The following is a 27,382-nucleotide window of genomic DNA, read 5'->3' on the forward strand; positions in this document are numbered from 1 at the left end:
GGTCCCCTTACCATCTCTTCGACATAAGGGTAAAGCATGTCTCCAAAGTATTCTGTGGCCTCAATTGGAAGCTGCGCTGGCAAATTGTCAATGGAGCACATCAGAATCCCGGAGCCTTCAACACTAAGAGAAGCAACATCCTTTATTCAAATGCACAGATATGACTTGAAATTTTTCCCAGACTCTACACCACTACAACATTTGTTTCATTGTTATTTATATATCTGTAGTCTTGAGGGGGGAAGAAAAGCATATCACTATAAATGAGACTGCTTTTCAAAGGAAACTATTTTTTTTACTTGGCAACCTACCTCCCATTTAACTATAGTGTATATTTCTTTAAGCATTCAAATTTCAATGTGATTTTTTCCACTACTTTTTAACTCTGAGCATATACCCCCACACTTTCACACCTTCATAAAGAAGGGAAATGTTGAGTGCTTCAAACTAGTACATCGAGGTAAAGAGGCATCAATTGTGACAAACTCACCTGTCGTGAATAATATGCTGGTCTGCGTCATACATGCAAAAGGGGCGTTCTATGGTAGTGCACTCAGTCATAAAATCTATAGAGCCTCCTGTGTCTGCCGAAATGTCACATATTGCCACAAGTCTGAAAATAACGGCAACACTCAGATTAGAGAGTGTCATTCTCAAGCCTTCGGGAAGACTAACAATGAAGAAAATCAAGTGTGCCCAAAACAAATTGCATTGTGTGTGCCAAATATTTCCCAGGCACTTAGAATCTTTGTTCTACTGTTCAGTCTTTGGGTCACTGTGTTGATGTAAGACAGAGGGTTCTTTAGTTTCCAGGAGAATAATGAAGAAAAAAAAGGGAAGGGAAGGAATCAGAAAGAAAAGGAGTAGGGGAAATCCTTTCCCAATAGAAAAATTTGATGGCAGACAGAACAAGGTGGTGTAGTTCATCATCTGTAAATAATTAATGTAGATGGTACAGCTACCTCTCTATGTCACACCTCCACATCCTTAGCTTCAACTGAGACCTGAATGCACTTGAGGAAAATGTTGCATCTCTAGTCAACATACACACAATATGTTCCTTTTCATTATTACCTAAACAATATAGCAGAACCATTTGAGCAGTACTCTTGAATAAGAATTTTACTAGCATGTATCTACTCTACAAATAAGTTTTATTTTAACTTCTTCATGCATGTATACAGTTTAACATATCCTCTTCTTTCTTCCCCCCCATTGTTGAGCACTAAGCCTAGAATTTTAATCTCCCTATCTTTCTCTTTTATTTTTTTCCTTTTTGAGTAAGGGCATCACCAAGTTGCCCAGTTTGGCCTTGAAGTCCCTCTATCTCAGACAGAGTTTACATAGCTGTGACCTCAGCAGTGAATACTCATCACCAACAGGTTCATCCAACTGTACTCGTGTCTTAGGCATCAGGAGCAATGCAGTGATGATGTTAAGTATACAGTGTATGAGCAGCTTGGAGATCTGCAAATGCAACTCTCTTCTAGGGCTTAGAAACCATTCTCCATAGGCAGCAAGAGTTGACTGTACTGCATAACTCCCCCTATATTTTTATGGAAACCTCTAGAAAAATGAATGGTGGTCATTGTCTTTTAAAAAGAAAAGAGTCATAGTGATCCTGTCCTGTCTTCAGTCACCATATGCCCACAGAGGGTGGTATCCAAGAGCTAGCATTGCCCACTATTGCATGTTAATGGCTCTCCACTTATCAAGTAGCAGTCCTGAATTGAAATGCTTATCCTCCTGCTCCCACCTCCCTCCACCCTCGCCCCCCACCCCACTGCTCCTTTTTTGACAGGTTTTGCTGAGTCCAGAGTTAGTCATTCATTGGACACTTTAAGCACAACTACTAAGCTTGGAGTAGGACTGCTTTATTAAAACAAAATAAGCAAACAAACAAACAAAAAAAAACCACTATTTTTTCTTCCCCCTATCCATTCCCCCCTTCCCATGCTTCTGTGAGGATGCTCCCTGACCCACTCCTGCCTCCAAGCCCTGGCATTCCCCTACACTGGAATATCCAGCCTTCACAGGACCAAGGGCCTCTTCTCCTATTGACAATGCCATCCTATGCCGCATATGCGGCTGGAGCCATGGTCCCTCCATGTGTACTCTTTGGCTGGTGGTTTAGTCCCTGGGACCTTGTGGGGGAGGGGTCTAGTTGGTGATATTGTTGTTCTTCCTATGAGGTTACAAACCCCTTCAGCTCCCTCAGTCCTTTCTCTTACAGACCTTCCCACTCGTTTTTGTTTCTAACAGGCTTTTCACTGAAACTTGCAAGGACAAAATTAGTAATACATTTTGACCCATACTTTTGAAGTAAAAGAAAGTTTGCTGTTGAGATAGCAAATTCTCTGTTAAGAAAGGTTCCCGTTCCTCAATTTCTGAATATGTGATGCGTAGAGAAACATTACTTTGAATTGAGCTCATCCTGCAGTATGTCCACATGCTGGTCCCAGGGTCAGTGATCCTTATGAATATAGAGGTGTTTCCCCAGACCAAAGCCCCTTGTTTTCTCTACTGAGGTAGACACTGCTTTGAGGATTATCCCAAGTATTCTCCTTATTTGCTACAAATAATAAAATTTGCTTCCCGGTCACTGCAGGGTTTTGCTTATCAGTTTTGAGCTGATCAAATGACCCAACCAGTGCGTTCTGTTCCAGTGAGATTACATTATCTAATCTCTTGTTACATTGTTTGTTGTTCCTCCTGGTCCACTGACATTTGCTTCAGAGAAGCAAACAGCCCAACTAGGCTTCTCTGAATTTTAGCTTAGTGGAATCCCTGGTACATAAGATGTTTACCAAATATTTATTAATTAACTCACTCACTATTTAAGAACTATTTAAAAATGTCTATTTTATACCAATTACTTATTCAGGTCAAGACAAAAAGGGTCCTATCTTTCAGGACAATAAATTCCAGGAGGAATTAAAAACTATCGTAAACACAGGAAAATAGAGGGTGAGTTTTTTCAAAACAAAGTAATGAACTAGAGAAGAAGATTAATGATGAATAGATTTCCGAAGAGGAGGGGAGCTTTGGAACCAGAAACAAGTCAGAAGTCAGACTCAAGAGGGGATGGGTAACTGTAAAATGCTTCTGAGAAGCCAAGGCAGACCTCACTAAAAATTGAGCTCTCTGGCACACAGAAACATTGTGGTTTTGATCCCTAATAATGGTGCTGCAGCTAAACAAAACAAAACAAAACAAAACAACAACAACAAAACCTTCATTTTTGATGATGTACAAGTCCTTACTTGTGTGGTAATTCAGGACATCCTTCAACAGGAACAACTGAGGACTTCACTGGGACCAGGAGACTCTGGGCATCCTGACGTGTGAGCAGCCGAGGGGTGTTTTGCTCCCAGTAGATTCCATTGATTAAACAAGTTGTGTAGGGTGCAATCTGTAATACAAGTTCCATGTTCAACAAAACAGGATGTATCTTAAGTTAATATCGCGTACTGAGAGAGCACTGTATCAGAGTTAGGCGTAAAGGCTAAGGAGTCGTCAGTGTCACTTCTACAGAACATTTTGTTGTCCGGGTCCCCTGCCATCTTCTGAGAAAAGGATAACAGTCACCCAACTTTCACTGTAGATTACTCCATGATAAGATATAAATATAATAAATACATTAAGATTTTATTCTGTACTATGTTGCACAGCTAGGAAAAAATAACAGAGAATCAAGTGACCCAGAACTTGATTTCCAGTTCAAATCCCAGAGAACAAAGCTTTAATCAAATTCCATTCTCTGAACTCTATTGCCCTCATCTGCCAGATGGCATAATGATATTCAAAAGAACGCTCTGAAGATTAATCAGATAACCTCTCCGGGGAACTGCTTACACACACACACACACGCCCATGCACACATGCACACGCACATACACACGTACATGCGCATGTGACAAGTGCCTCACCATTAGTTCCAGTATGCATTTGATCTAATCACTAATACTTAAGGTCCGAGATAAAATTAGGGGCAGAGAATCAATAATTATCATCATTACTGACACTATCTCCTATTCTCTGTATTCCTTATTGCTTATAGTTCTTTGTCTAGTAGAGTGGGCAGCCCAGAAATCATATACACACAAGTAACACTGAACAGATTAAGCAGGTTGTATTTATTTATTTATTTATTTATTTAGGCATTAGAGAGAGAGAGAGAGATGGGGAGAATGGGAAAGGTCATGCATTTGAAAGGGATCAACACATAGTCCTTGGGCGGGGTTGGGAGGAGGAAAGAGAGTACTAAACAACATATGGGAAACTAAGAATGAAGTGATGAAATATGTATATGTATATATATATATGTATATATGTGTGTATATGTATATATGTGTGTATATGTGTGTGAATATATACATATATGTATGTATATATATATATATATATATATATATATATATATATATATATATATAATGTTGTCCCTTAAGCATCTCAAGACACTCTTACATGGAAGGGAAGAGCTTGCTCTGCAGCACACTCTCCATGCTGAAATAAATAAATTTCATACCAGGACCTACAAGTGCTACATCGTGAGATCACATTTAAATTATTTAAAGCATTTCTTTTCATAATGCATGTATGTACTTTGAGTTAGTATTTGCTGTTTAGTTTGTTGACTTATGTTGAGGACAGCTGACACATGACTAATTGTGTTTCTTAGAAGATAAAATCGCTGTTTGCCCACCAGGGGGATTAGTTTATAAGCCATATTTTGGGCAAAGAGGATAGCCCAGTGCTTATATAGCTGGACCATTTCTCCTCTCGTCCTGCATCAGTCACAAGCATTTGGAGATTGCTGACTGCTATGGTTGGGATGTTGAGTGACCATGAAGACCTAGCCTTAACACTATTCAAATAAGTAAAACCTTCAAAGTGTAGAACCTGGTACAAAGTCTTCAAGTCACTGGGATACGCCCTGTAAAGCAATATTACAATGTAAGTTTCTCCTCTCCCTCTCTTCTCTCTTCTGATCTGAGATGCTTACTCCAAACCGCTGATGCTTACCACTGTCATTCCCAACCCTTAGCAGATGCAAAAGAAGCAAGACTGTCTGATCTTTGACTTCTTAAATCTTTTCCAAAACTGTGTACTTAAGTAAATCTTTTTATACAGCTGCTTTGGGTATTTTGTTGTAGACATGTAACACTGACTAATTAAAAACAGTAATTGAAGGAACCTTTACTATTACCATCCTGTGAAATATTGGGGTGCTTTGGAACTGATTGGCAGAAGTTGGACATGGAAGAACAGGCTAGAAGAACATCCCCAAACAAGCTGGGAGTGTCACTCAGGGGACAAATGCTTGCCTGTTATACACAAAGTATGGTACCATAAACAAAGTTATAAGGAGTCTGTGACCAGGTATAGGGGTGGCTTTTGCCTATGTTGCCAGTATTAGGAGACAGAGACAGAAAACTTGAAAGTTCAAGGACAGCATAGAATGCAACTAAAGTCTGAACAAACCTAAGCCACAGAGAAGGAGCCTGTCTAAAAAAAACAGACAAATAAACAAAATAAAAACAAAAGACAAATAATAAAACGATGAAGAGAACGAAAGAAAGAAGAGAAAGAGAGAAAGAGAGGGAGGAAGGAAGGGAGGGAGGGAGGGAGGGAGGGAGGGAGGGAGGGAGGGAGGGAGGGAGGGAGGGGGAATGGAGAGATGGCTTAGCGGTTAAGAGCACTGACTGCTCTTCCAGAGGTCCTGAGTTCAATTCCCAGCAACCACATGGTGGCTCACAACCATTTGTAATGGGCATGTCTGAAGTCAGCAACAGTGTACTCACATACATGAAATAAATAAATAAATCTTTAAAAGAAAAAAAGAAAGGAAGGAAATAAGGAAGAAAAGAAAAAGAAAGCAATGATATGGGGGATGGGAGGGAGAACGAAAAGAAGAAAGCAAGGAAAGAGAAGAGGAAAAAATGTAAAATGTTCGAAGTAGAACATTTCAAAAGAGAGTCTGAGGAGCGAGGCAAATGTTTCCTAGAGTCGATGTCTACAGTGTATACCAAATGAATGGTACAAGGTGGAGACATGGGAATGGAGACAAAGAAGGGACCCCAGAAAGGTAAGGCAATCAGAAAAGCACAACGCCTCCTGGAAGAAACATCAGGCAGCATGCGTCCTAGGCAAGGAAGGCTTCAGACTCCTGTGTCTAGCCTATGACAACAGCCACATGATCCACAGAGGTAAAGGTTCCCAAGCCAGGGTGAAGGTGCTCAAAATCTGGCATGCTGCTCACGAGATGCTTGTCTTGGAGCTTTAGGAGTTGATGTCTGTCTAAATGCGTTTTGGTTTTGCTTTGGTCCAAAGACTCCTTTCTTATTGTCTGTTCCTGCCTTTTGAAATGGAATGGATACGGTGAAGCTAACATATTGCAGTATCTTAGAAATCTCCAGCTGAGTTTTTATTTTACATGCCTTTACAGCCAAAGATGAGTTCTAAGTGAGACTGTGAAACCTGAATTAACTGATGAGTTAAGACTTTGGAACTGTTGGAGATGAAACGCGCATATGTTAAATGTGAGGAAATAAGTTTTATTGGGTCCAGGACAAAATACTGTGATTGAAATGTAGTTGTCCCTTGAACTCATGAAAAGATTAACCAGCGAGGTCTTTTTTTTTTTTTTCCTGGAGCTGGGGACCAAACCCAGGGCCTCGCGCTTGCTAGGCAAACGCTCTACCACTGAGCTAAATCCCCAACCCAACCAGCAAGGACTTATGGGTATGGTATTTGGAAAGTAGAAACGGAATGCAATCATGCTACCAAGAGGTGGAGCCTTTGGAAAGTGATTAGATTAGAGAAAGTAGAACACCCATGATGTACCCTCATGGTTTAATAAGCAGAGGGAGAGAGACTACACAGAGGGAGACCCACATGCCCTCCCGCCACGATGTGTAGCTGCCAATGGGAACCCATGAAAAAGCCTGAGTTCTGCTTTGTTCTTCAGGCATCCAAACTGGTAAGCTAAATAACCTCTTTGTTCCCCAAGCAGTGGCCTTTCATTTTAAAGCCAACTTAGATGTTAGGGGAGGTTGTGCTTACACATTTTTTTGGCCATAGGGGAAAAAAAAAGATGAACCATCGTTTGAGATGTGACAAACACTAGATTCTTTTTTAAATTGAAAATAAATAAAAAAAATAAAAGGGTTAGGACAACGTGTACTTTAAGACCAAGCCTTAGATAAAGTACATTTTTGTCAACAGTGCTAACCAGTATAGGCTAACACAAAAACAAGGCTCTCCAGGAATTAGCTTAGAATTAATGAGTACATGCGGGGTTGGGGATTTAGCTCAGTGCTAGCAAGTGCAAGGCCCTCGGTTCTGTCCCCAGCTTTGAAAAAAAGAAAAAGAAAAAAAAATGAGTACATGCATTCTTTAATAGAAAGACCATAAAGCAATGAGTATCCCACCAAAGCCACTAAGCAGAGGTCACCTCAAACCCAACAGGAGCCAACTACTAAAACCAATGCCTGAGAACCAGAGGACTCACAGTCAGTCTACACAAGGACCTCAAGAATCAAGGAGTCAAAGTGCACATTCACAAGTCACCTCTCAGAAAACAGCTTAACTATAGCGTGTCACAGCAACCAAGTCAAAACCAAGTAGATACTCACATCTGTATTAAAACGACTTATGTAGCGCTCAGGATATTTCTCGTATTCTACAGGATCGTACACACCATCTGTTTTCCTGACAAGATGATGATGGCGACTTAACACCGTCCCATACACTTTCCTGAGGTCTTACAAAGAAAGAGGAAATTAGTAAAGTAAGTGACAAATGATAACGATTTATGGTAATAAAATGCTAACACAAAGACTTTTTAAAACAGTGAGAGATGAGGTCCTCCCTCGCCCCTTTTACCTCCAGTTTTTGAAACTTCTTTTAATTCATGGGGCTCCACATACTCACAAGGTAGCTCATTAAAGACTTCTTGGGCTCCCTGTAAATGTGCATAAGAAAAAGAATCAAACCTCAGTAGGGACAGTGACAACACGATTTCCTGCAAGGACTCACAATTTTACAGTTCCACTTGCCATGCCTTATAGCCAGGATTACAACACAGAAGTACAGATCCCACAAGCCAGCTATGGTCTCAGTTGCCTTAGAGTGGACTCTCATTTAACTGGTTCTTCAGAATACCAATGTTTATAAATGAGGGTATAGTATATGTCCATTTACTTTTTGATCTGCTATAGAGATCATTCTAAGGGGAGAATGATCTACCATAGAAGGAAAAGATCTGATACGTGCTTTGTAACTACAGACTTATTTTTCAATTACGAGTTTCTCCAGGGTGATTACTACCCCAGAAGGAAACATTATTCCCGCTCTTAATCTTCCTTAGTTACTAGCAAGACCCTAAGTAGTTAATGAAGGAACAACATACCACCTGAAGAATAGTACTTTATATCATTAACAAGGAGTTATCAAAGGAAGTGGGGAGAGGAGGAAGGAGGGAGGAAGGGAACATGGAAGGGCCCTTTAGACAATTGAAATTCTAATACAGTGGTTCTCAACCCTTTAGTTCAGTTCCTCATGTTGTGGTGATCCCCAACCATACAGTTATTTTTATTTCTACTTCATAACTATAATTCTGATACGGTTATGAATCATAATATAAATATCCATGTTTTCCTACCCCTGTAAAAGGGTTGTTGGATCTCATAAAGAGGCCATGACCCTTAGGTTGAGAACTGCTGCTCTAATAGAGGAAATCAACTAAAAGCAAAGAAAATACTTGGACTGTTACTGTTCTTTGCTACAAGAATAACAAAACTATCCCAGGGGTTAGAGAAATAGCTCAGTGATTAAGAGCACTCAGAGGACTCAGGTTCAATTCTCAGCACCCACATGGCAATTGATAACTCTCTGTAACTCCAGTTTCAGGGGATCTGACACTTTTATACTAATGCACATAAAGAAAAATTAAATAAAATTATTTTAAAAATACAGCCCAAACTGAATGGCCATTCATCCTATTTGAAATGCCCGTGACACGCTCTGCATGTCAGATTGCTTGCCAGAGAGGACAGGTGGGTTACCTTGGATACGTTGCCAGTCCCTGTGAATACAAACGTTAAGGGCCCTATTGACTTTGGCATTAAACCCAGAGATATTTCATAGCCAGCATCGCGGACAGCCTGTACAGCTTGACTGCTGTTCCTGTAGTTGTGAGCCATGCCGAGATGCTGAAAGAAAGCACAGTTCACGTCAGTCCACTAGCTCAAACATGTTTCTAGACTGAAAGTGGGATGTTTCCAATAAATAAATAAATAATCTCTCACCATGAAAGGCGTATGATGTCCCAAAGCAAGGAGCCTTAAACCCATTCCATGTAAAATATTAATCATTCCTGACACAGAACCAGAACAATAAAAAGACCATTAATTGAGTGGAGTTGAATAAAAATGCACAAAATAAACTCTGTTCTTAGGCATCTACCAGAAGAAACGATACTTTTTTTCTCTTTGTCTATTTTAAGCCTTCTTAGTGTCCTAAGGAAGCAGAGACCATAATTATCTCAGATTCATGAGGGACCTCAGGACATCCTGCCCACACCCTCTACGTTCTATCAAATCCCTCACCCACCTAGGTTCCCATCTGTTTTTTCTCATATTAGCCTTGATAAAAGAAAATCCCTCCTCTCATAAGAGGTTAATCTCTTCTCCTGTCTGCAAATTGCAACCTGACCTGGCCCTTCACAGCAAGGGGTTTATTCTTGAATGGCCTCCCTCATAGTTTAAATGTACTCCCGTCTCCCATACCAAAAATAAGCAAGCAAACACACAAAAACAGTCACCATTGCTCTAAGGATCCTAACAGATACTTTGTGGCTTACATCATTAAACTTGATGGACTTTTCAGATTTTTTATTTACCTGTCAGAATTTTTTGGCAATGTAGACTCTCTTGGATTGACACCTAATTCCCCTCAGAATCCCTGACTTAATTGTATCCTTCTTTCCTCCTTCCTTTTCTTCTAGTCTCATTATATAGCCCAGGGTACCCTTGAACTCCCTGTGTAGCCCAGGCCATCCTCAATTCCCACAGCTTCCTATCTTAGTCTCAAGTACTAGGATTCTGAACAGGTATAGCCATACCTGTGTCTAGAATCAATCTGTGTATATCACATTATCACCTTCAAGATTGACTTTGGGGCTCCATTCTGAGCTAAATCCCCAACCCGGGGCTCCATTCTCTTAACAGCTTCATTTCCCCTTAGCTAATCTCATCACATCCTAAATGTAAGTTTTGTGGGTATGGATGATCCCCCATGTCCATATTTCCAGTATGGATTTTTCTTTTGATTTCAGGATGAAGTCATTTTTTTTCTAGGCCTTAAGTGGGGTGCCCTCAAACATGTAAAACTCAACACGCTTATAGCAATGAGCTCACTCTCTATTTCCCCTTATTTACAGGATTAGAACCCTCCATGCCTTTCCCAACACCTCAGTCACACATACAGTTCTATCCAGGTTTCTTTATTTTTTAGTTGAAGTCAACTTTTAAATAAATTGTTTATGTGCAATGAAATGCAACTTGAAGTGTACAGTTTATTAACTATTACAAATCGTCACACCCATGTATCACAGATTCAAGATGGGAATTGTTGCTGTTATCCATATAGACTAGATTCTTTGGGTTTTATGTCAATGGAGTTATAAGCACAGACTCTACTGTCTGTCCCATTTTTATCTATCATAGCATATGATATCTCTATCTTGCATAGTTTTACATTTACATCAATGATTTTTTTTTAGTGCTGCTGATTCCAATTTTCCAGTTATATCACAATCTGTTTATCTATTTCCATTTCTATTGTTTCCAGACTACTACAAATTTCTGTAAAAATTCCTTTTGTGGCACAGACACAAAATATGTTACATTACGAAATTCAATTTGTGTATGTGTTTAGCTTAAATGGAGTGATACATGGGATAATAACAATACCCTCCCTAAGAAGCACAGACTATCAGACAAGCATCCCAGTACCCAAATGAGATACGCTATTGCCACTGCCTTGGTTCCATCCCAGAACCTGAACGTAAGACCTTGTTACTGAACACATCATATACTTCAGACACATGACTTAAAGGAATCAAGACAGAGCTGAACTGGAAGCCTCTTTCCCGAGGACTAGCTCTGACAGATTGGGAAGGTCATGCAAGATTCCAAGGGAGAAGAGCAATCAAGAGTCCTACCTAGCTATAAAGTCTTTGAACTACAACAATGGCTGGTCCAGCAAAGCATTCTCTTGTATATTAAGGATAGCCAATGGATGTCTAATTGTACCTAAGCCCTGCTCAATAGGAGAGGACCCTTGCCTATCACTGTAAAACTAACCAATATAAAACAGCCATGGCTGGATAGCTTATAGACTTTAGACTTTTTGGAGACTTTCCTATTTCCATTTTCTAAAATCAACATAATTTCTAACTACATTGTAAATATGTACACTTATCCCCACTGATAGGTGTAGCTTTCACCCCTCATCAAGAAAACTTCTTTTGTCAGTAGAGAGAGATTATAGTGGAGATCAACAGTCAAAATGCAGAGAATAATTGACCATGGATGCCCAGCCTTGACTGATATATCTATAGCATAACCCCTATGCCTACGACGCAATGAAAATTGTTCAGGAAGGGCAGAAAGATTGTAAGAGTGACATGAACAGGTCACCTGCTACTAAGTAAAGTCTTCTAGATGTGACGGCAAAGCTGTAGTCATGAAGTGGTCAGTAGTATGACTACCTAAACAAGTCCTGCGCAGCGATAAGACCAGTTGACGTGCCGACACATATGAGAGAACTGTCATAAGGCCTACCCTTAGGTGAAGAACTTCAGGGAGCCAATGAGTGCTAACAAAACGAGAATCACTTTCTGCAGGAATGAGCTCCCTCGGAGGTTATCCAATGGCAAATGGTCAGCCATAAACACATGCACACATAAGCAACAGAGAAGGAACTCAGTAGAGTGTGTGTATGTATGTGACAATACTAATTTAAGAAGAGGTCATGAACTTGAGAAGGAGTATAACGAATATAGGAAGGGTTTAGAAGGAAAGGTAGAAATGATGTAAATATAGCACACATGAATGAAGTTCACAAAAGATGTGAATTAAAGGGAAATTTTTCTTGAGTTCATCAAGCTCATCAGCTTTAGTGCTTTTTTGTCTTTCACTGTTTGCAGAACAGGTTGCAATGTCCTTTCTTACATTTCTTCCCTCCACATAGTCCCATCTCTTTTGGTAATTATCTAGATTTTTTTTTCATTTTTATCAATAACAGGGTTTTACCCGTGCCTACCTCCCACTCCTCTACTTGCATAAATACGTTTAATCATCCACGGAGTCCTAGCTTCAAAGACAATCCTATCAGCAACTTCCAGCTCTATGCTTTTCCTCTAGCAAGTAGCACTTGCTCCATACTTGTGTGTTACCTCACCTCCATTTCTTTAACTTATAAAAGCCACATCCCATCTACAGGCATGATATTACTCCTGAATCACTCAGCTTGTTTCTGATGTGTTTATTCTCTGGATGTGTCTCAAAAGGCCTTGGAACAGTAGTCAACAGGGCTGACCCAAAACTCAGTCAAAATATCCCCCTTATCCCCAGATTTTCTACCTATGGTGTCCCATTATAAAACATAGCTTTGTTTCTCTGACAAGAACATCTAGAAAGCTACAAGCTGTTCCTAGGTATTAACCTTTTGCCTGTTTTCTTTTTCTTTTCTTTGTGTTTTTGGTTTACCAGTGGAAATAAACACAGAAAAGAGAAAAAATACACAAGGACTCCAGAGACTCACTTAGAAAGCTTCCTAGAATCCTGCCATACCTACCTGCCACACCTGCCCACTGTCCAAAAGCCACTATCCGAGACCCTCTGTGATCCACCATTTTCTCATAATCAATAAGCCGGATTTCCTAAAGGGAGAGAAGAAACTGTTATAACCAGATAAATTCAACTCACTTTGAACATGTCAACCACATAAAAAGATGTAAGAATTTTATATATTTTCCTCTTAGAAAATACATGTTGACTTACAAACCCATTACCAGCAGGTGCATCATTAAATGCTTTGAAAATGCTTGGTCACAGGCCAGCTGTAATGATAGGTAATGGAGTAAACTTTGTGTTACATTCCTTGATTGAGGCAAGGACATAACTGAGACATTTCCTTTATGTTCCCCAAACTGCCCCAATCACTTTGAAAAACACTTAATGTCTCTACTTACCCTCAATCTTCTGATCCCAAAGAAAACATCTTTCCTAAGACATCCCTGTGTGTGAGTAAATCCTGGCTCACCCCAAGACCTTCCCTACCAGTCCTCTTGAATTATTAATGTTCTTTCTCTTTCTTTCTTTTCTTTTCTTTTCCTTTCTTTCCTCCTTTCTTTCCTCCTTTCTTTCTTTCTTTCTTTCAATTTATTTTATGTATGTGAGCATGTTGTTACTCTTCTTGCACAGTTGTTCCTGGGTCATTTAAATACCATTTATCTTAAAATTTGTAACAATATATCCCAACACTCTTCTTTTTCTCTTTTCTATTTTATCTCCTTACCTTAAAAATTGTAACAGTGTATCCCAACACTCTCTCCTTCCTTCTCTCTTTCGTATTTTATCCCATCTCTCTCTCCCTTCTCTTTCTGTCTTTACATTTTTTTTCTTCATCTTTGCCAAACACAAATTCTCTCTCTTTCTTCAAAGGCCTTCCCTCTCTAAGGAAAGCCCCATTAATGTAGTCTTAAAAGCTATAGTACAATTAGATAGTGTTTTTAGCAGTCATTTAACTCTTTGAACAGAGTAGAAGTTAAGGACCTATGGTACGATGCTAAGTATAACACAGAGTGATTTTTTTAGCATGTGCAAGGTCTTGGGTTGCATCCCCAGTACTGGGGGAAAGTTGTACAATTTAAAATCAAGTTTACAAGTGTAAGGGCATTTTTAATCTATCTAAAACTCTGAATGACTTGTTAGAATGCTGCCTAAAAGTCGTCCCTCTGGGTCTATTTTTATTAATTTTCTAATGAGGACCAAAAGTTCATATAACATAAAGTCTCTGAAGTTTTCCTTAAAGAGTTTATTTGCTTCAAGTGAAATGCTTTTGCAGCACGGTTTTCATTAATTGCTTTGAATCTGCTTTTCAGAAACAAATTAACCACTACCCAGGATGACTGGTTTTGAAATTAATAGGAACATATCCTGTTGTCCCATAGAAAATGCATTTCCTTCATTGCTTGTACTGTTGGTAAATGCAGCCCTCTATTCTATTCTCAGACTGTATATCAAAATTATGACATCCTTACTCCAGGCTATGGGCCTGAGCTGTGGTCCATATCTCCACTCACTCTCCACACTCGTCCAATCACCTGACTGTAGACACATCCTGGTCTCTGCCGATGACTAAATGCCAGTCACAGGAAGCTATTCTTCTTGGCTACCACGTCCAACATACCATCTGCTTTTCTGACAACTGTCAAAATGTTGTCATCTGACAAGCTGAAATGCCCAACTCCCAACATTCCCATCCATGCCTGTTCTCATATGAACACTTTCTATGATCGTCTATGATGGTCCTTTTCAACTGCTCAAGCCCCTGCTCTAATCATGGCTGACTTCTCTCTCTAAACTCTACCTTCCTGTCATAGGGTGCTTTGTAGAATCCACCTCTAAAATCCATGTAGGATTAGCCAGATACCACAGCATCTACCCTACCATCCTGTAGGCATCCTGTATCTATGGTCTATAGCCTAGACTGCCCCAGATCAAGTCTTTTGATTGGTGTTGCTGTCTTCCTTTCACCTCCAACCCTTACCCACATGTTAGGCAGCTGAGCACATGGTCCATTGTACCCACCATTCATAAAGACCCTTGGGTCGTTTTCTTTACATGGCTGTCTGCTCGGAAGACTCTTTACCATCAGACATGGCTTGTTCTTTTGTCTCCTTCAAATATCTTCTCAAATGCCATCTTTGGGATGAAACCTTGTCTACACTTGCACTGTCCCTTCCTGGTGTCCTTGTTCCTTTTTCCTTTGGTATTATTTATATTGATCTCTATTACCCACATTGCCTGGTGACATAGGCTCCTTATTGCTTATCCCTGTCTCCTCCCAGTGTTTGTGACACCAAGAATACAAGGGTAGTTGCTGTTCTGCATTTTCATTGTCGTGAATTCTGTCACACACACACACATTGTAAGCACTCAATACAGACTTCAATCAGTGGACATTCCCATTCTAAGTGGCTGCCAATGTTTTCACAGTACTTAAACATCAAAATATACTTTGTCTCTTATGCATAAAGACTGTAAAAAGCATTTCCAGTCTTGTTCTGATGCCATAGGACTGTGCAACCTCGGTTAGGTTACTACACCTCTATGAGACTCATCTGAAAAATATGGTCTTAAACTACATGATCCCTGAGGCTGTTTTCAGCTGTATAATTCTACATGATGGTATCTCTGTACTTGTCTTTATAACTTACTGTTGGGGGGGCATTTATCCTTCTACTTCAGAATATATAAAAGAGATGCAATGTTTATCTAAACTCCAAACCTGCACAGCAGAAGATACCTCTTTATCAGGCACCCTGCCATGGGCCACCTCTCCTACTGATTGACAGGGCCTACTGCTTGATGCTGAATTACTACTCATGAATACTGATCACAGTTACCTGTTTCAGGACCTCATCCAGCAAGCTCATATTAGCTTCCTGAGCTTTTATTGTGTGGGAGAAGAAGGCATAAGTCTTCTTGGACATCAGTTTTTCCTCTGGAGGCCTTTTTACCCCCAAAATCAGGCAGGCTTCTGTAATGTCCTCCTGAAGAATGCCACCGGCCCTGACATACTCCTGGGGGTGCAATTTGGAGCAAACGTTACTCCCATAGATTTCAGTACTCATGTTCTCTCCCAGAAAACGTACAAACAACCCTGGGAAGGATGGAGTTAGATAAATGAGAACAAAGAACACTGCAGCTACTTTTACCCTTTATGCTTCCTCAAAAAAAGAGAACTCTATCTGGCTTGGCATTTATAGGAAAAAGATTTGGAAACTCTGATATGTGCTCATATTTAAGAGCAGAGTATACTTTGATCACAAAGGGAAGCAGGGAAGCAGATTCTCAAGGTCATCATTGGCTGCCTAGTAAGTTGCAGGTTAGTCTGAACTGAAGGAGGCCCTTCTAAGAACAAAACAGAAAGTATGAACGTTTATTCTATATGAATACTGTGCTGAGACATCGCATGTCAAGGGGTGATTTTTACTTTTTGTAATAAGAGATTTCATATATGTCCAACACTGATTTTTTTCATTGTTTTTGGTTCAGTGAACATCTATTATTATTCTATCATGAAGATGTGTGCTAGGAACATGCCTGCAAAAGACAGGCAAGGCACCTTCATGAAAGAGTTTATATAAGATGCTAAGAACAGTCAAAAGAACATTACAGTCAGAAGAATCTGAGGAGCATTCTAGGCTGGTGGTTATTAAGACAATGCCCTGCTGGGGCGATTCAAGAAGCACAGGCGGTGAAGTTAATCAAAAAGGTTGCGTGGGCTGTGAGAAGTGGAGATACAGATACAACAGCACCAGCAAGAGGTCAGAGGGCAGGTGCACACATCAGCAAGAGGTCAGAGGGCAGGTGCACACATCAGCAAGAGGTCAGAGGGCAGGTGCACACATCAAAAGGAAGAGGTCAGAAGGCAAGGACACACATCACCAAGGAGAAGTCAGAAGGCAGGAACACACATCATCAAGAAATCAGAAGGCAGGCAAACACAGACAGGAAAGGGTATAAAGGTAGCACAATGTGGAAAATGCCATCTCAGCTAATATGAGATCTACCAGATAACGATTACCAACAATACTAGCTGACTGTTATTAGTGAGTGCTACATTGGGCTCTTTGTATAAGTTCCCTCACCTACTTCTCATATAATTCCCGTGAGGTAGAACTACCCCCAGTTTTATTATCGGCACACCTGAAGATTACACACTTAACCAAGACAACCTAGTCAGCACATAGAAGAGACAGTCAAGATTTTTAAATAAGGGAGTGGCATAGCCAGGGAAAAATTATAAAACCATATATAATAACGTTAAATGAAATAAAGACACACTTAGGAACCTACTTCAAACAAAGTGTAGATGGGTAGAAAAAACATGTAATGAACAAACTATGTTTTCTGTCTGGTTTCTTTCCAAAACAGTCTACTTATGGTAGACTGGTTATATTAGCCGTGGTAAACTCATACAATGTAGCAATTAGCACACAGCCACTAATAGAATAAGGCATGGTGCAAGGCCAAATATGTGCTATTGACTAAATAAAATAAGCTGTGTTTATGTATAGATAATATATAATGTTTATTCACTCCCACTTACATATATACAGAATAATGTATATGACCTATGGCCTTCGGTACATGAAATAAGAACACGGAGACAAAAAGACACAGGTGTTTACATTTGCAAAAGAGACAAACTAAAAGTTTTGGGGCAGGTGGGAATGGAATGTTGGAAATCAGGGTAAAGGCAAGGCTGAGTCTCTAAAATTCTGAAGTATCACATATACTTGGAATATTAAATACAAGGAAATTTAAAAGCAAACATTACAATCGAGTAGAAATTACAATAAGTGTATCTATATCACATTGACAGCATAAGGACAGAAAAAAACCTAAGACCTAAATCAGCATTCTGAATAATCTTTATGAGAGTAAAGGCAAAATAAAAACCCTTGGAAGTAACATCGCTCTTCATTTACTGGGTTGTTAATTGCAATAGTGGGATTCATGTATGCGCACATGCATACACACACACACACACACACACACACACACACACACACACATTTGGGCTTCTAAACTCTGTCCCCTAAAAAGATCTAAGGGTAATACTACCTTAATAAAATTATCAGACACCAGATCCAGATCCCACTACTTCTGCTACGAAGAAGAAGAAGAAGAAGAAGAAGAAGAAGAAGAAGAAGAAGAAGAAGAAGAAGAAGAAGAAGAAGAAGAAGAAGAAGAAGAAGAGGAGGAGGAGGAGGAGGAGGAGGAGGAGGAGGAGGAGGAGGAGGAGGAGGAGGAGGAGGAGGAGGAGGAGGAGGAGGAGGAGGAGGAGGAGGAAGAGGAGGAGGAAGAGGAAGAGGAAGAGGAAGAGGAAGAAGAAGAAGAAGAAGAAGAAGAAGAAGAAGAAGAAGAAGAAGAAGAAGAAGAAGAAGAAGAAGAAGAAGAAGAACTCCAAGTATCTTAATGAAATAGTAAATCCCAGGTATAAGGCAGGGAAAGCACAAGGTGAGGCTGGGATAGTATGTTATTAGATAAGAGACAAGACAAAGAAGCGAATTAGCTATTCAGGAAACACATTCAAGTGTTCAACTCCTTGAAGAAACTCTCCATAACCAAACTTGAGATAATTAGAATTCTTTTAAAAAATGGATTGAGTGAAAAAGTGCCAAATAATAATTAAAAAGCAAAAGAGAAGAAATAAAGAGAAGCAAGTGAACTAGAGGGTGCCTGCCACAACAGAAAGGGGTGGCTTTGTAAGCCTCTGTGCAAACCCTGGTTCAGGTGAGGATCCCCAAGGGATGGAAAATTGACCAGACAGTTGAAAAGCTGAAGGACAAAAATGTCACAGATGCCGAAATAGTGTGCCTCTGATTATACAGAAATGACAAAGGATGAGGAATATTGTTACACTGGAGAGATCTGGGAACTACCACCTCCAAGTGGTCACAAGTTGCTAGTGGCGGGGCAATTTGACAGGCTCTTGAGGCTTTAATGAGAGGCTATGGGGGCGGGGGAGGGGGGTGTATGTGACTGACATTCTATATGTGACATTAAATCTAGCCTAAATCTAATCTTGATTTAATCTGGTCCTACTCAGACTCTTCAAAAAAGAATCAATGACATCAAAGTCAAATTAAGAAAGGAGGAGACACCCTAGGTCACCACTAAAGATAGGGAGGCAGCGGGCAATGTGAACAGAGACCGCAAGGCAGGCTGCCTAATAATGTCTGCCATTCCAGCACTTGAGAGGTAGAGGCAGAAAGGCCAGGAGTCTAAGCTCATTCTCAGCTACACACACACACACACACACACACACACACACACACACAAAACTCCCCCCCCACCCCCCGAGACAACCTTGGCTACAAGAGATTCTGTCAAAATCAAAGAAACGACAGATTATTGGGTGCAATTTCTTAAATGTGAATGAAATTAGTACAGTGGTTCCACGTGAAAACTCCCAGGGGTGTTGGCACATGCCTTATATCCCAGCACTGCTGTGTTCACAGGTATTTTAGAAGTGAAAGTAGTCACCTTGTCGTGAATGGCTCGTCTATTGGAAGGCTGTATCAAGACCTTGTATCCCAGTTTGGTGATGCCCTTGATGTGCTTGGGAGCCAGAGGCGCCCTGCGCTCCCAGGCGTTCACGTCCTCCCTTCGGAGCGCCATGACCGGCTTGTGGTGGAGGCCTCTGGAGACGCAGGCTCTCAGCCTGGCCAGTCTCAGCCTCTGTGCTCTCAGCATCTTCAATCTGGTAGCTGGAAAGGGAAGGTTGAACAGTAGCACAGAAAAGAGTGGGGAGCTCACAAATCAGTTCTGGTCTCCTTAGAAATCTGTTGCAAAATAGAACCAACCCAGTTGATAGACAAATCTCTGTAAATGTGCCTTTAGCCAACGGAATCAGAGTATCTAAAATTGGCCAGCATAACTTCTTAAATGTTTTGAGCACAAAAGTTTAAACTTGTTAATCTATTATACAAAAGGAGATAGCAGATATCAGTTTTTACAAACGAGTCCCTATTTTACTAATATAAAGCTTGAAATTCCTGTAATGGTATGCAAGAGTTTTCAAATGCTCGCCCTGCAGTTTTCCCATATGCTTCCTAAGCAGGAGTCACTCAGTGTGCTCTGACCCCTAGTGGCCGCTAGTGGGTTTTTTTTTAACCTTCCGCCTAGAGTCGTACCATCAGAAATAAAAGGAAAGATTGTATAACCTTAACACCACATGATCCACACAGCTTGGTGGAGCAAGCCTGAAGCAAAAGGGGCACCATGAGTTCAAAGCCAGTCAGGCCTATATAATCAGGCCAGGTCTCAAAACAGGAAAAACAAACAAAGATTTAAAAAAAAAAAAAAAACCCTCATGATCATTTTTCTAGACCTTTACTGTTATTGAATTTACCGAAAGTACTGTTTCCTCAGCTACTGTCAGTTATTAAAACCGACCAGTCAATTACACGGACACCTTTAGCACAGCAGCCTGTCATTTAAGAAGAGTGGCCTGAGCCTCCACCTTAGACTCAGCTTGTCTCTCACAGGTTCCCTCTCCAGATGCATATTTTTCCCACAGAAGCCCTGAGGGTCTCAACCAGTTCTCTCACTGCTGTTCCAAGTGTGCAAAATCCCACTCATTTAGTCAGTCAGAACAAAGATATTTACAAAATAAATTCTGTGTCCTATACAAGTAAATTTTATGTAGGTTTCACACACACACACACACACACACACACACACACACCTCAGTCTAGAAGCATTTACTTTATCCTTTTTTAATGTCTGTATACATCTTTTTTTAACATTTATTATTTATTTATTTATTTATTTATTTATTTATTTAATATAAGTACACTGTTGCTGTCTTCAGACACACCAGAAGAGGGCATCAGAAGATCTCATTACAGATGGTTGTGAGCCATCATGTGGTTGCTGGGACTTGAACTCAGGACCTCTGGAAGAGCAGCCAGTGCTCTTTGCTACTGAGCCATCTCTCCAGCCCTTCTGTATACATCTTAAAGCCAGATATTGCTGATGATAGCATTCTGTATCTTCCAGATGCAACTTTTTTAATGTAGGGTTGGCAGCAAATTATGGAGATTGTATCTTCTCAAAAAAAAATCTACGCATGATTTTTATACTTCTAGAAAATTCCTACTCATTACTGAGAGCACACAGTAAAACATTTATGAAACATGTTTCTGTTACTTCAGAATTCAAGCTCTAAGGAACACATTTCCCATAGATGGAGAAAATGACCAAACACAAATAATTGCTGTCTATAAATAGAGCACTTCCCAAGAAAACCAGAGGAGAAAGCAAGAAGGAAGAAATCCAGGAAGAAACAGCTACACACAGCCGAAATCACACAGCAAGAGGACAGTCCTGACTTTGGCTGGAACTCTTGCTGGAGACCAGAAATTTCAGAGCAGACTGTGTGCAGAAGACGAAACTGAGAGGAAGTACCTGAACAATCTGTGCGTGACCCAACTGGATTGACCAGCCCCCTCCCTTCCCCATGCTCTCAGAGTAGCAGTTAGAAAGTAGCCTATTTACTGGGCCTGTTCTTACTACATAGAAACAGAGCCCTCTCTATCACTCTAAGCTCCCACCTATAAGTCTATAATGAACTTCTGGCTAAAATATCTTCTAAGCAGGGTATGGTAGCAAATGCCTTTTATCCCACCACTCAGGAGGCACGGGCCAGCAGATCTCTGTGAGTTCAAGGCTAACCTGATACAAAGCAAGCCCAGGGCAGCCAGGGCTTGTTACACAGAGAAACTCTGTCTCAAAACAAAACAAAACAATACAACAACAACAAAAACAACATCAAAACTCGTCTTCCGTAATATGCATGTCATTCTTTGACTTCAAAATACAAAAGTCAATGGGTCAGGACAGCTTTAATGACCAATAAGCCACAAAAGGCACAGATGAGCATTTTACAGGAGAAAACCCAGGTGCTAACATTTCAGTAAGGAGTTGCTAACACTACATGCATTTTTTTTTTGGTTTATTTATATAATTTTGTTTTTTCAAGGGAACTAAGTTAAACTCAAGCCCAATTGCATAGTTAGTTAATATCCCCAACCAAAGCCTGAACATCTTTTTTCTTAAATTCCATCTCCAAAGACAGTGTTTCCTTTGAACACACACACACACACACACACACACACACACACACACACACACACACACACGCTGCACTTCTTGAATTCATAGGTGACCATATTATGAACTTCCCTTTTTGGCCTTAAGTGAAGTCACGTGCACACGTTCCTATTACTTAGTACCTGTCTTGCAAGCACCAGTCCAAGCTTAATTATTAGCCAAAGACGTCTTCCCAAACACAGTGACATCCTTTCCTTTTCTGGAGTTGGTGGGGTGGGCTTGGAGACAGCAGGAGATAACACATACAATATAGTCTAGGGCAGTGGTTCACAACCTTCCTAAGGCTGTGACCCTTGAATACATCCTTCCTGTTGTGAAGACCCCCAACCATAACATTATTTTTGTTGCTACTTCATAACTGTAATTTTGCTACCATTATGAAGCATAATGGAAATATTTATGTTTTCAGATGATCTTAGATAACCCCTGTGAAAGAGTCATTTGACCCCACCCCCCACACACACACACACACATGCACTCACAAATGGTTGTGACCCACAGGTTAAGAACCACTGGTCTAAGGAAACTAGAAAACAAAATCAGAGACTGAATCTTAAGCTACATTCACTTTTTGTAAGGAACTCTAAAATCATTCAATTCCTGTAATTTACATTTTACAATAAACAAAACAATAATTCCCGTTGACTATTGTAAGCACAGCACTATGCTGCACCCTTTGCAAATACTAGTTCATTTCCTTCTGGCCAAAATCTCAAGTAGACAGTATCATTTTCCCCATACACGGATGAAGAGTAGGACCCCAGACCAGGGTGGCTCATTTTTGAGTGGAAACAGAATTGCTAGGACAAAGCTTAAAATCTGTGGTTTTTCCTCTGTTTTGCTAAAGGCCAGAGATTATACTCCCCGAGGAGATTTGACATGTGGCTGCTCTCCCCAGCTCGGGCTTCAAAAAAGAAATCTAGTGTCCACTGTCCACTTTAGTCAATTATCAATTCCCACCTCCTGACCCTTATTCCTCTGTCAACTGAAAATCTTCCCTGAGTTCCTGCCAAGGTAAATTCTAGACCTCTGGGTGTTTAGGAACAAAAAGGGCCAAGATTATAGGAGGCGTTACTGGTCACTTATAACTTGGTGAACTTTGAAACTTAGACTCAGCACAGAGCTTCCCGGTCACTGAAGGTCATCAAGAAATAGGAAACTGGCTTAGGATGGAGCTCAAGAGCGGAGCACGTGCCTAGAATGAAAACAGGTCCCATCCCCAACACCTTGAAGATAGGAGGAAATAAGTAAAGCATTGTGGAGATTCCAGAATGGCCCTGACAGGAAGAGGTATTTACTTGCAGTGACCTTGAGAGGTCTTTGGGGGTTCCAGGCCCAGGATCTTGTGATCGTTGCAAAAATTTTAGGAAGAAACGCCGTGTTTACTTCCCGGCAAGGTGGAATGATTTCGGCTTATCTATTGACTCTAGGGAGATCAGCTGACTTTACTGAATGCTGATGAGAGAGAGAGAGAGCACTGCGACTAAGGAAGATATGAGGCAGGAGACAGGGAAGGGCCAAGGAAACCCCGTGGCAAGGCCAGCATTTCAAATACAAAAATGAAAGTTTAAAAGTATTCTCTATGCCTTAGTGAAAAAAAAAAAAAACAACAACAACAACAACAGCTCTACAGTATATTCCTCCTCACATAGGATTCATCAGGAACTTGAAATGCCTCTGACAGTCACCAGAGTACCACAGTGTGTTGCAAAGACATATTCTGATAGCAGGAGAAAGCTCGCTCCGCTCCGTAGCAACAGAACTCGCTCTGAACCAGCACCTCCAGCTGCTCTTTTTCAGGTTCTCACACTTGATGGTGCAGCAGGTAATTTACTAAATGAGCCGTCTCCCCAGGCCTTTCATGGAGCTTTGTGATTATTCTATCAAACATCAAAAGTTCTTGTCTGTTCCTCCGACCCTTTGTATAACATCTACTCAAGCCAAACGCTTTGTAAACTTGGGGATCACTGGGCCAATGCGCGCGCACAGAATATGAACACCTAAGCATGGCTTCCCTTAACTTTTGCTCACTTCCACTGGGATATGAAGAAGCTCAGGAAAGCACATTCCTTGCTGAAGAAATTAAGAACAAACGTTCCATCTCTGGTCTCCACACTCAGGCCTGTCTTAGGGACCATTTGTTTTAAATCTTTAAAACAATCCGCCTCCCCATAATTCAGTGACTGAAACTGCTAAGTCGCATATAGAGAGGGTTTTCAATGCTAAGTTATTTGCAGCAATCGGATATATACGCCTGCATTAAATATTAAGGGTTAATGTAGACATCAGATGAAGAAATAAGCTGATATATAAAAAATGCAAATTATTTAAATTGTCTTTTTGGTTCATTCAAAAATGCAGATGTACTTAAAGTATACTTGGGGTTTTAAGATTTGTTTTATTTAGTGTGTGTGTGTTTGTGTGTGTGTGTGTGTGTGTGTGTGTGTGTGTGTGTGTGTGTGTGTTTCTGGATCTGTGCTAGTACAGCCACTGATGCCAGAAGAGGATATCCAAACCTCTAGACTGCGGTCCCAGGTATTTATGATCTGCCTGATAGGGGAGCTGGATACCAAACTCCGGTTCTTTGCAAAATACACACTGGTATATTTGCATATGCCATATCTTCCTAGTGCATGTAAACTAACGTAGTGGCTCCATAGCTTTGCCTCTTAGCCTGTTCTCCAGTCCATAGTGTTCCTGGGAATTTCAAAACAGCTCCAGTGTTAACAAAGCCTCTGACAATGGCTTACTCACAGCTAAGCCAAATCCCTCCCAACTCAAGGCTTATTGGAACGAAGCCTGGAACTGCAAAGGCGCTGGCCCCAGATTTTCACTTCCTTTTCGCCAGTACATTTTTCAAATGCTCCCATGTGGAACCTATTATAACCTAGCCAAACGGTTAAAACGAAATACGTTTAAAAAGCACCTAGACTGTGACAGTCAGTCTTCACTGTCATCTTGACTGGATTTAGAATCAACTAGGAGTCACACCTCTGTCATGTCTGTGAGGCAGCCTCAGAGGCGTTTAGCAGAGGAGGAAAGACCCTCCCTGAACGTGGACAGAACCATCCCACAGGATGGGATCCCAGCCTGAAAGAAAGGAGAGGAGCACCAGCATCCCACTCTCCCTACGGACCACGTGATCACAACCGTACTCCCTCAAGCCTTCCCTCCCTGATGGACTGCATCCCCTCTTGTAATGTGAGCCAAGGTAAATCTCTTTCCCCTCAAACTGTTTCTATTGAGTGGGTTGTTTGTTTGTTTACGTCACAGGAACAAAATTAATCATATGGAGATTTTTAGGGATTCCGAACTCTGCAAAAATCTGCAAATGCTTTTCATCTCTGGGCCATCTCCCCAGCCACATATATTAGTATTTTAAAACAAAACACACACTAGTATATTTCCATATACCATGTCTTCCTAATGCAGTAAACTCTTGGGTCTCTTGGTATTAATTTATCTGATCTGAGAATATTTATACTGTCTCCATGCCTCAGCAGTTGTCATGGAGTGATATAAAAACCTGACTCTTGAAGCCTGGTTTGATGGCACACGCCTTTAATTCCAGCATATCAGAGACAGGTAGATCTCTGTGAGTTCAAGGCTAGCCTATCCTTAGTGAGTTCCAGAACAACCAGAACTACCTAGTACGACCCGGACTCAAAAAATAAAATAAAATAAAATGGTCAAATCAATCAAACAAAAAGCTGACTCTCCTAGCTAGCAGATTTAGACTCCGTGAAATAGAAATCAATGTTCTGAATTGCAGTGCAATACAAAATGTTCATCTGCTCCATTCATAGCTCCTTGCTAAACTTCATAGTCCAGGGTAGGAAATATGACTTACTCCTTTCTGTATGCCAAGTGAATGGCACGTTGGAAAACTTCAACAGTTTAAAAAGGAGTAAATCTATTGCACAGCTAGAAATTAATAGAAATACACTATGCATTTTGGCGAACTAGAAAAGATTTTACCATCTTCACAGTAAAATTGCAGATGTTTGAGGTGATGATGTATTTATCTGAATTCAAACAGTACCCGATACATGCATGCATCCAGGAGTACCATGTGATATCTATTAATGTATATAGTTCTATGGTTTTGTGAGCCAGTTAAATTTTCTTAATAATTTACTTAAAATAAATAATGACAAAATTTAAATAGACGTCAAAAAAGCCTAGGCAGTAGAGGACACATGATACATAAGTAAAAACCAGATTCACACACACACACGGGGGGGGGGGGGGCGGATCAGGATAACCAAATAAATCTTTAAACATAATATTTTTTAAAAGAAAAGGAAAAGTCCCTTTAGCAATTTTATTCTGATTCCATTAAGCTCAGGAGAGAGTGGGTGATGTGAGCTACGCGCACATTGGGAGTTTTAGAACGTACATCAGCCTGTAAAATCCCACTGAGGTCCACTAAACAGGAAAGCCAAGCACTAAGACTCTCACCTCAGTCCTCGGCAGTGTATCATTAACCACACTAACCAGAAGCCAAAGTTTCCAGCAGGAGATGCCAAGGTGTTCTGCCCCCTGCATGATCGCAGCACCTGGCCTCACTCTGTCTCTGCATCGTCTGCACAATCCAACCAGTTCTCAAGGCCGTTCCAACCTCCGTCCAGCTCGTGAGCTGAGCCAGCCTCACATGCCGTAGACTATAAATGTGAAGAACGGAATACGCTTCCCAGCCTGCTGCTTCCATCAGTGTTAGCATAGCCACACCCCTAGTAGAAGACACTACCTGTCCTTGCTCCTTGCTACATTGTGGTAAATTGTGCTTCTCAGGGAGAAAGAAAGAAAAAACGGGAAGAGCCTCTTTGGACACGGTGGACATGTAAAATTCATTACCATTTTAACTCTTTATTTTAAGAAGCTTAAGACATCACACTTCAGCATCTCTGAAGTAGGGACCCATCTTAAACTGGAGACACCTTACATTCGATGAATACAGGAATTGTGATAAGACATATGGTTTTGCTAGAATATTGAGGAAATACCTTCAGTAAATAATAAACTCCAACCTCTGTCTTCCTAAGTTGCTTCGTGGAATGACAACCAGATTGTACAGCCAGCAAGTTATGGAGCCCTAGGTCCACACACCTTCATGGCAGGGAGGAATAGATAGCAAAATACACGCATTCGAGACCACACACACACACACACACACACACACACACACACACACACACACCAGGCTATCTCTGTTTTGAATAAAGAATTGGAATGACTGCATAAATCACCAGTCATTCAGTGTGGCTTACAGAGCCTCACCACAGCTACACTTTGCCCACATTCTCACAATGATCCCTATTATCCAAATATCCATATCTCACAATTATCCATAATATCTCATTTATCTCATAATATCACAGTTATCTCATAATGGC

The 27,382-nt window shown here is 40.7% G+C and overlaps 1 protein-coding gene across 1 annotated transcript in view; it reads right to left on the minus strand.

Moving 5' to 3' along the window:
- Aass (aminoadipate-semialdehyde synthase) overlaps positions 1-27,382 on the minus strand; it is a 63,453-nt gene that overhangs the window by 35,251 nt on the left and 820 nt on the right. The window contains 10 exon segments of the mRNA NM_001100963.1: positions 12-123; positions 491-613; positions 3,264-3,412; positions 7,641-7,768; positions 7,891-7,969; positions 9,072-9,218; positions 9,315-9,382; positions 12,868-12,952; positions 15,704-15,880; positions 19,356-19,579. Coding sequence (NP_001094433.1) covers positions 12-123; positions 491-613; positions 3,264-3,412; positions 7,641-7,768; positions 7,891-7,969; positions 9,072-9,218; positions 9,315-9,382; positions 12,868-12,952; positions 15,704-15,880; positions 19,356-19,565 — 1,278 coding nt within the window. The 5' untranslated portion in view covers positions 19,566-19,579.

The sequence above is a fragment of the Rattus norvegicus genome, chromosome 4 (genome assembly GCF_021556685.1).
Source record: "Rattus norvegicus strain SHRSP/BbbUtx chromosome 4, alternate assembly SHRSP_T2T, whole genome shotgun sequence".
NCBI classification, from domain to species: Eukaryota; Metazoa; Chordata; class Mammalia; order Rodentia; family Muridae; genus Rattus; species Rattus norvegicus.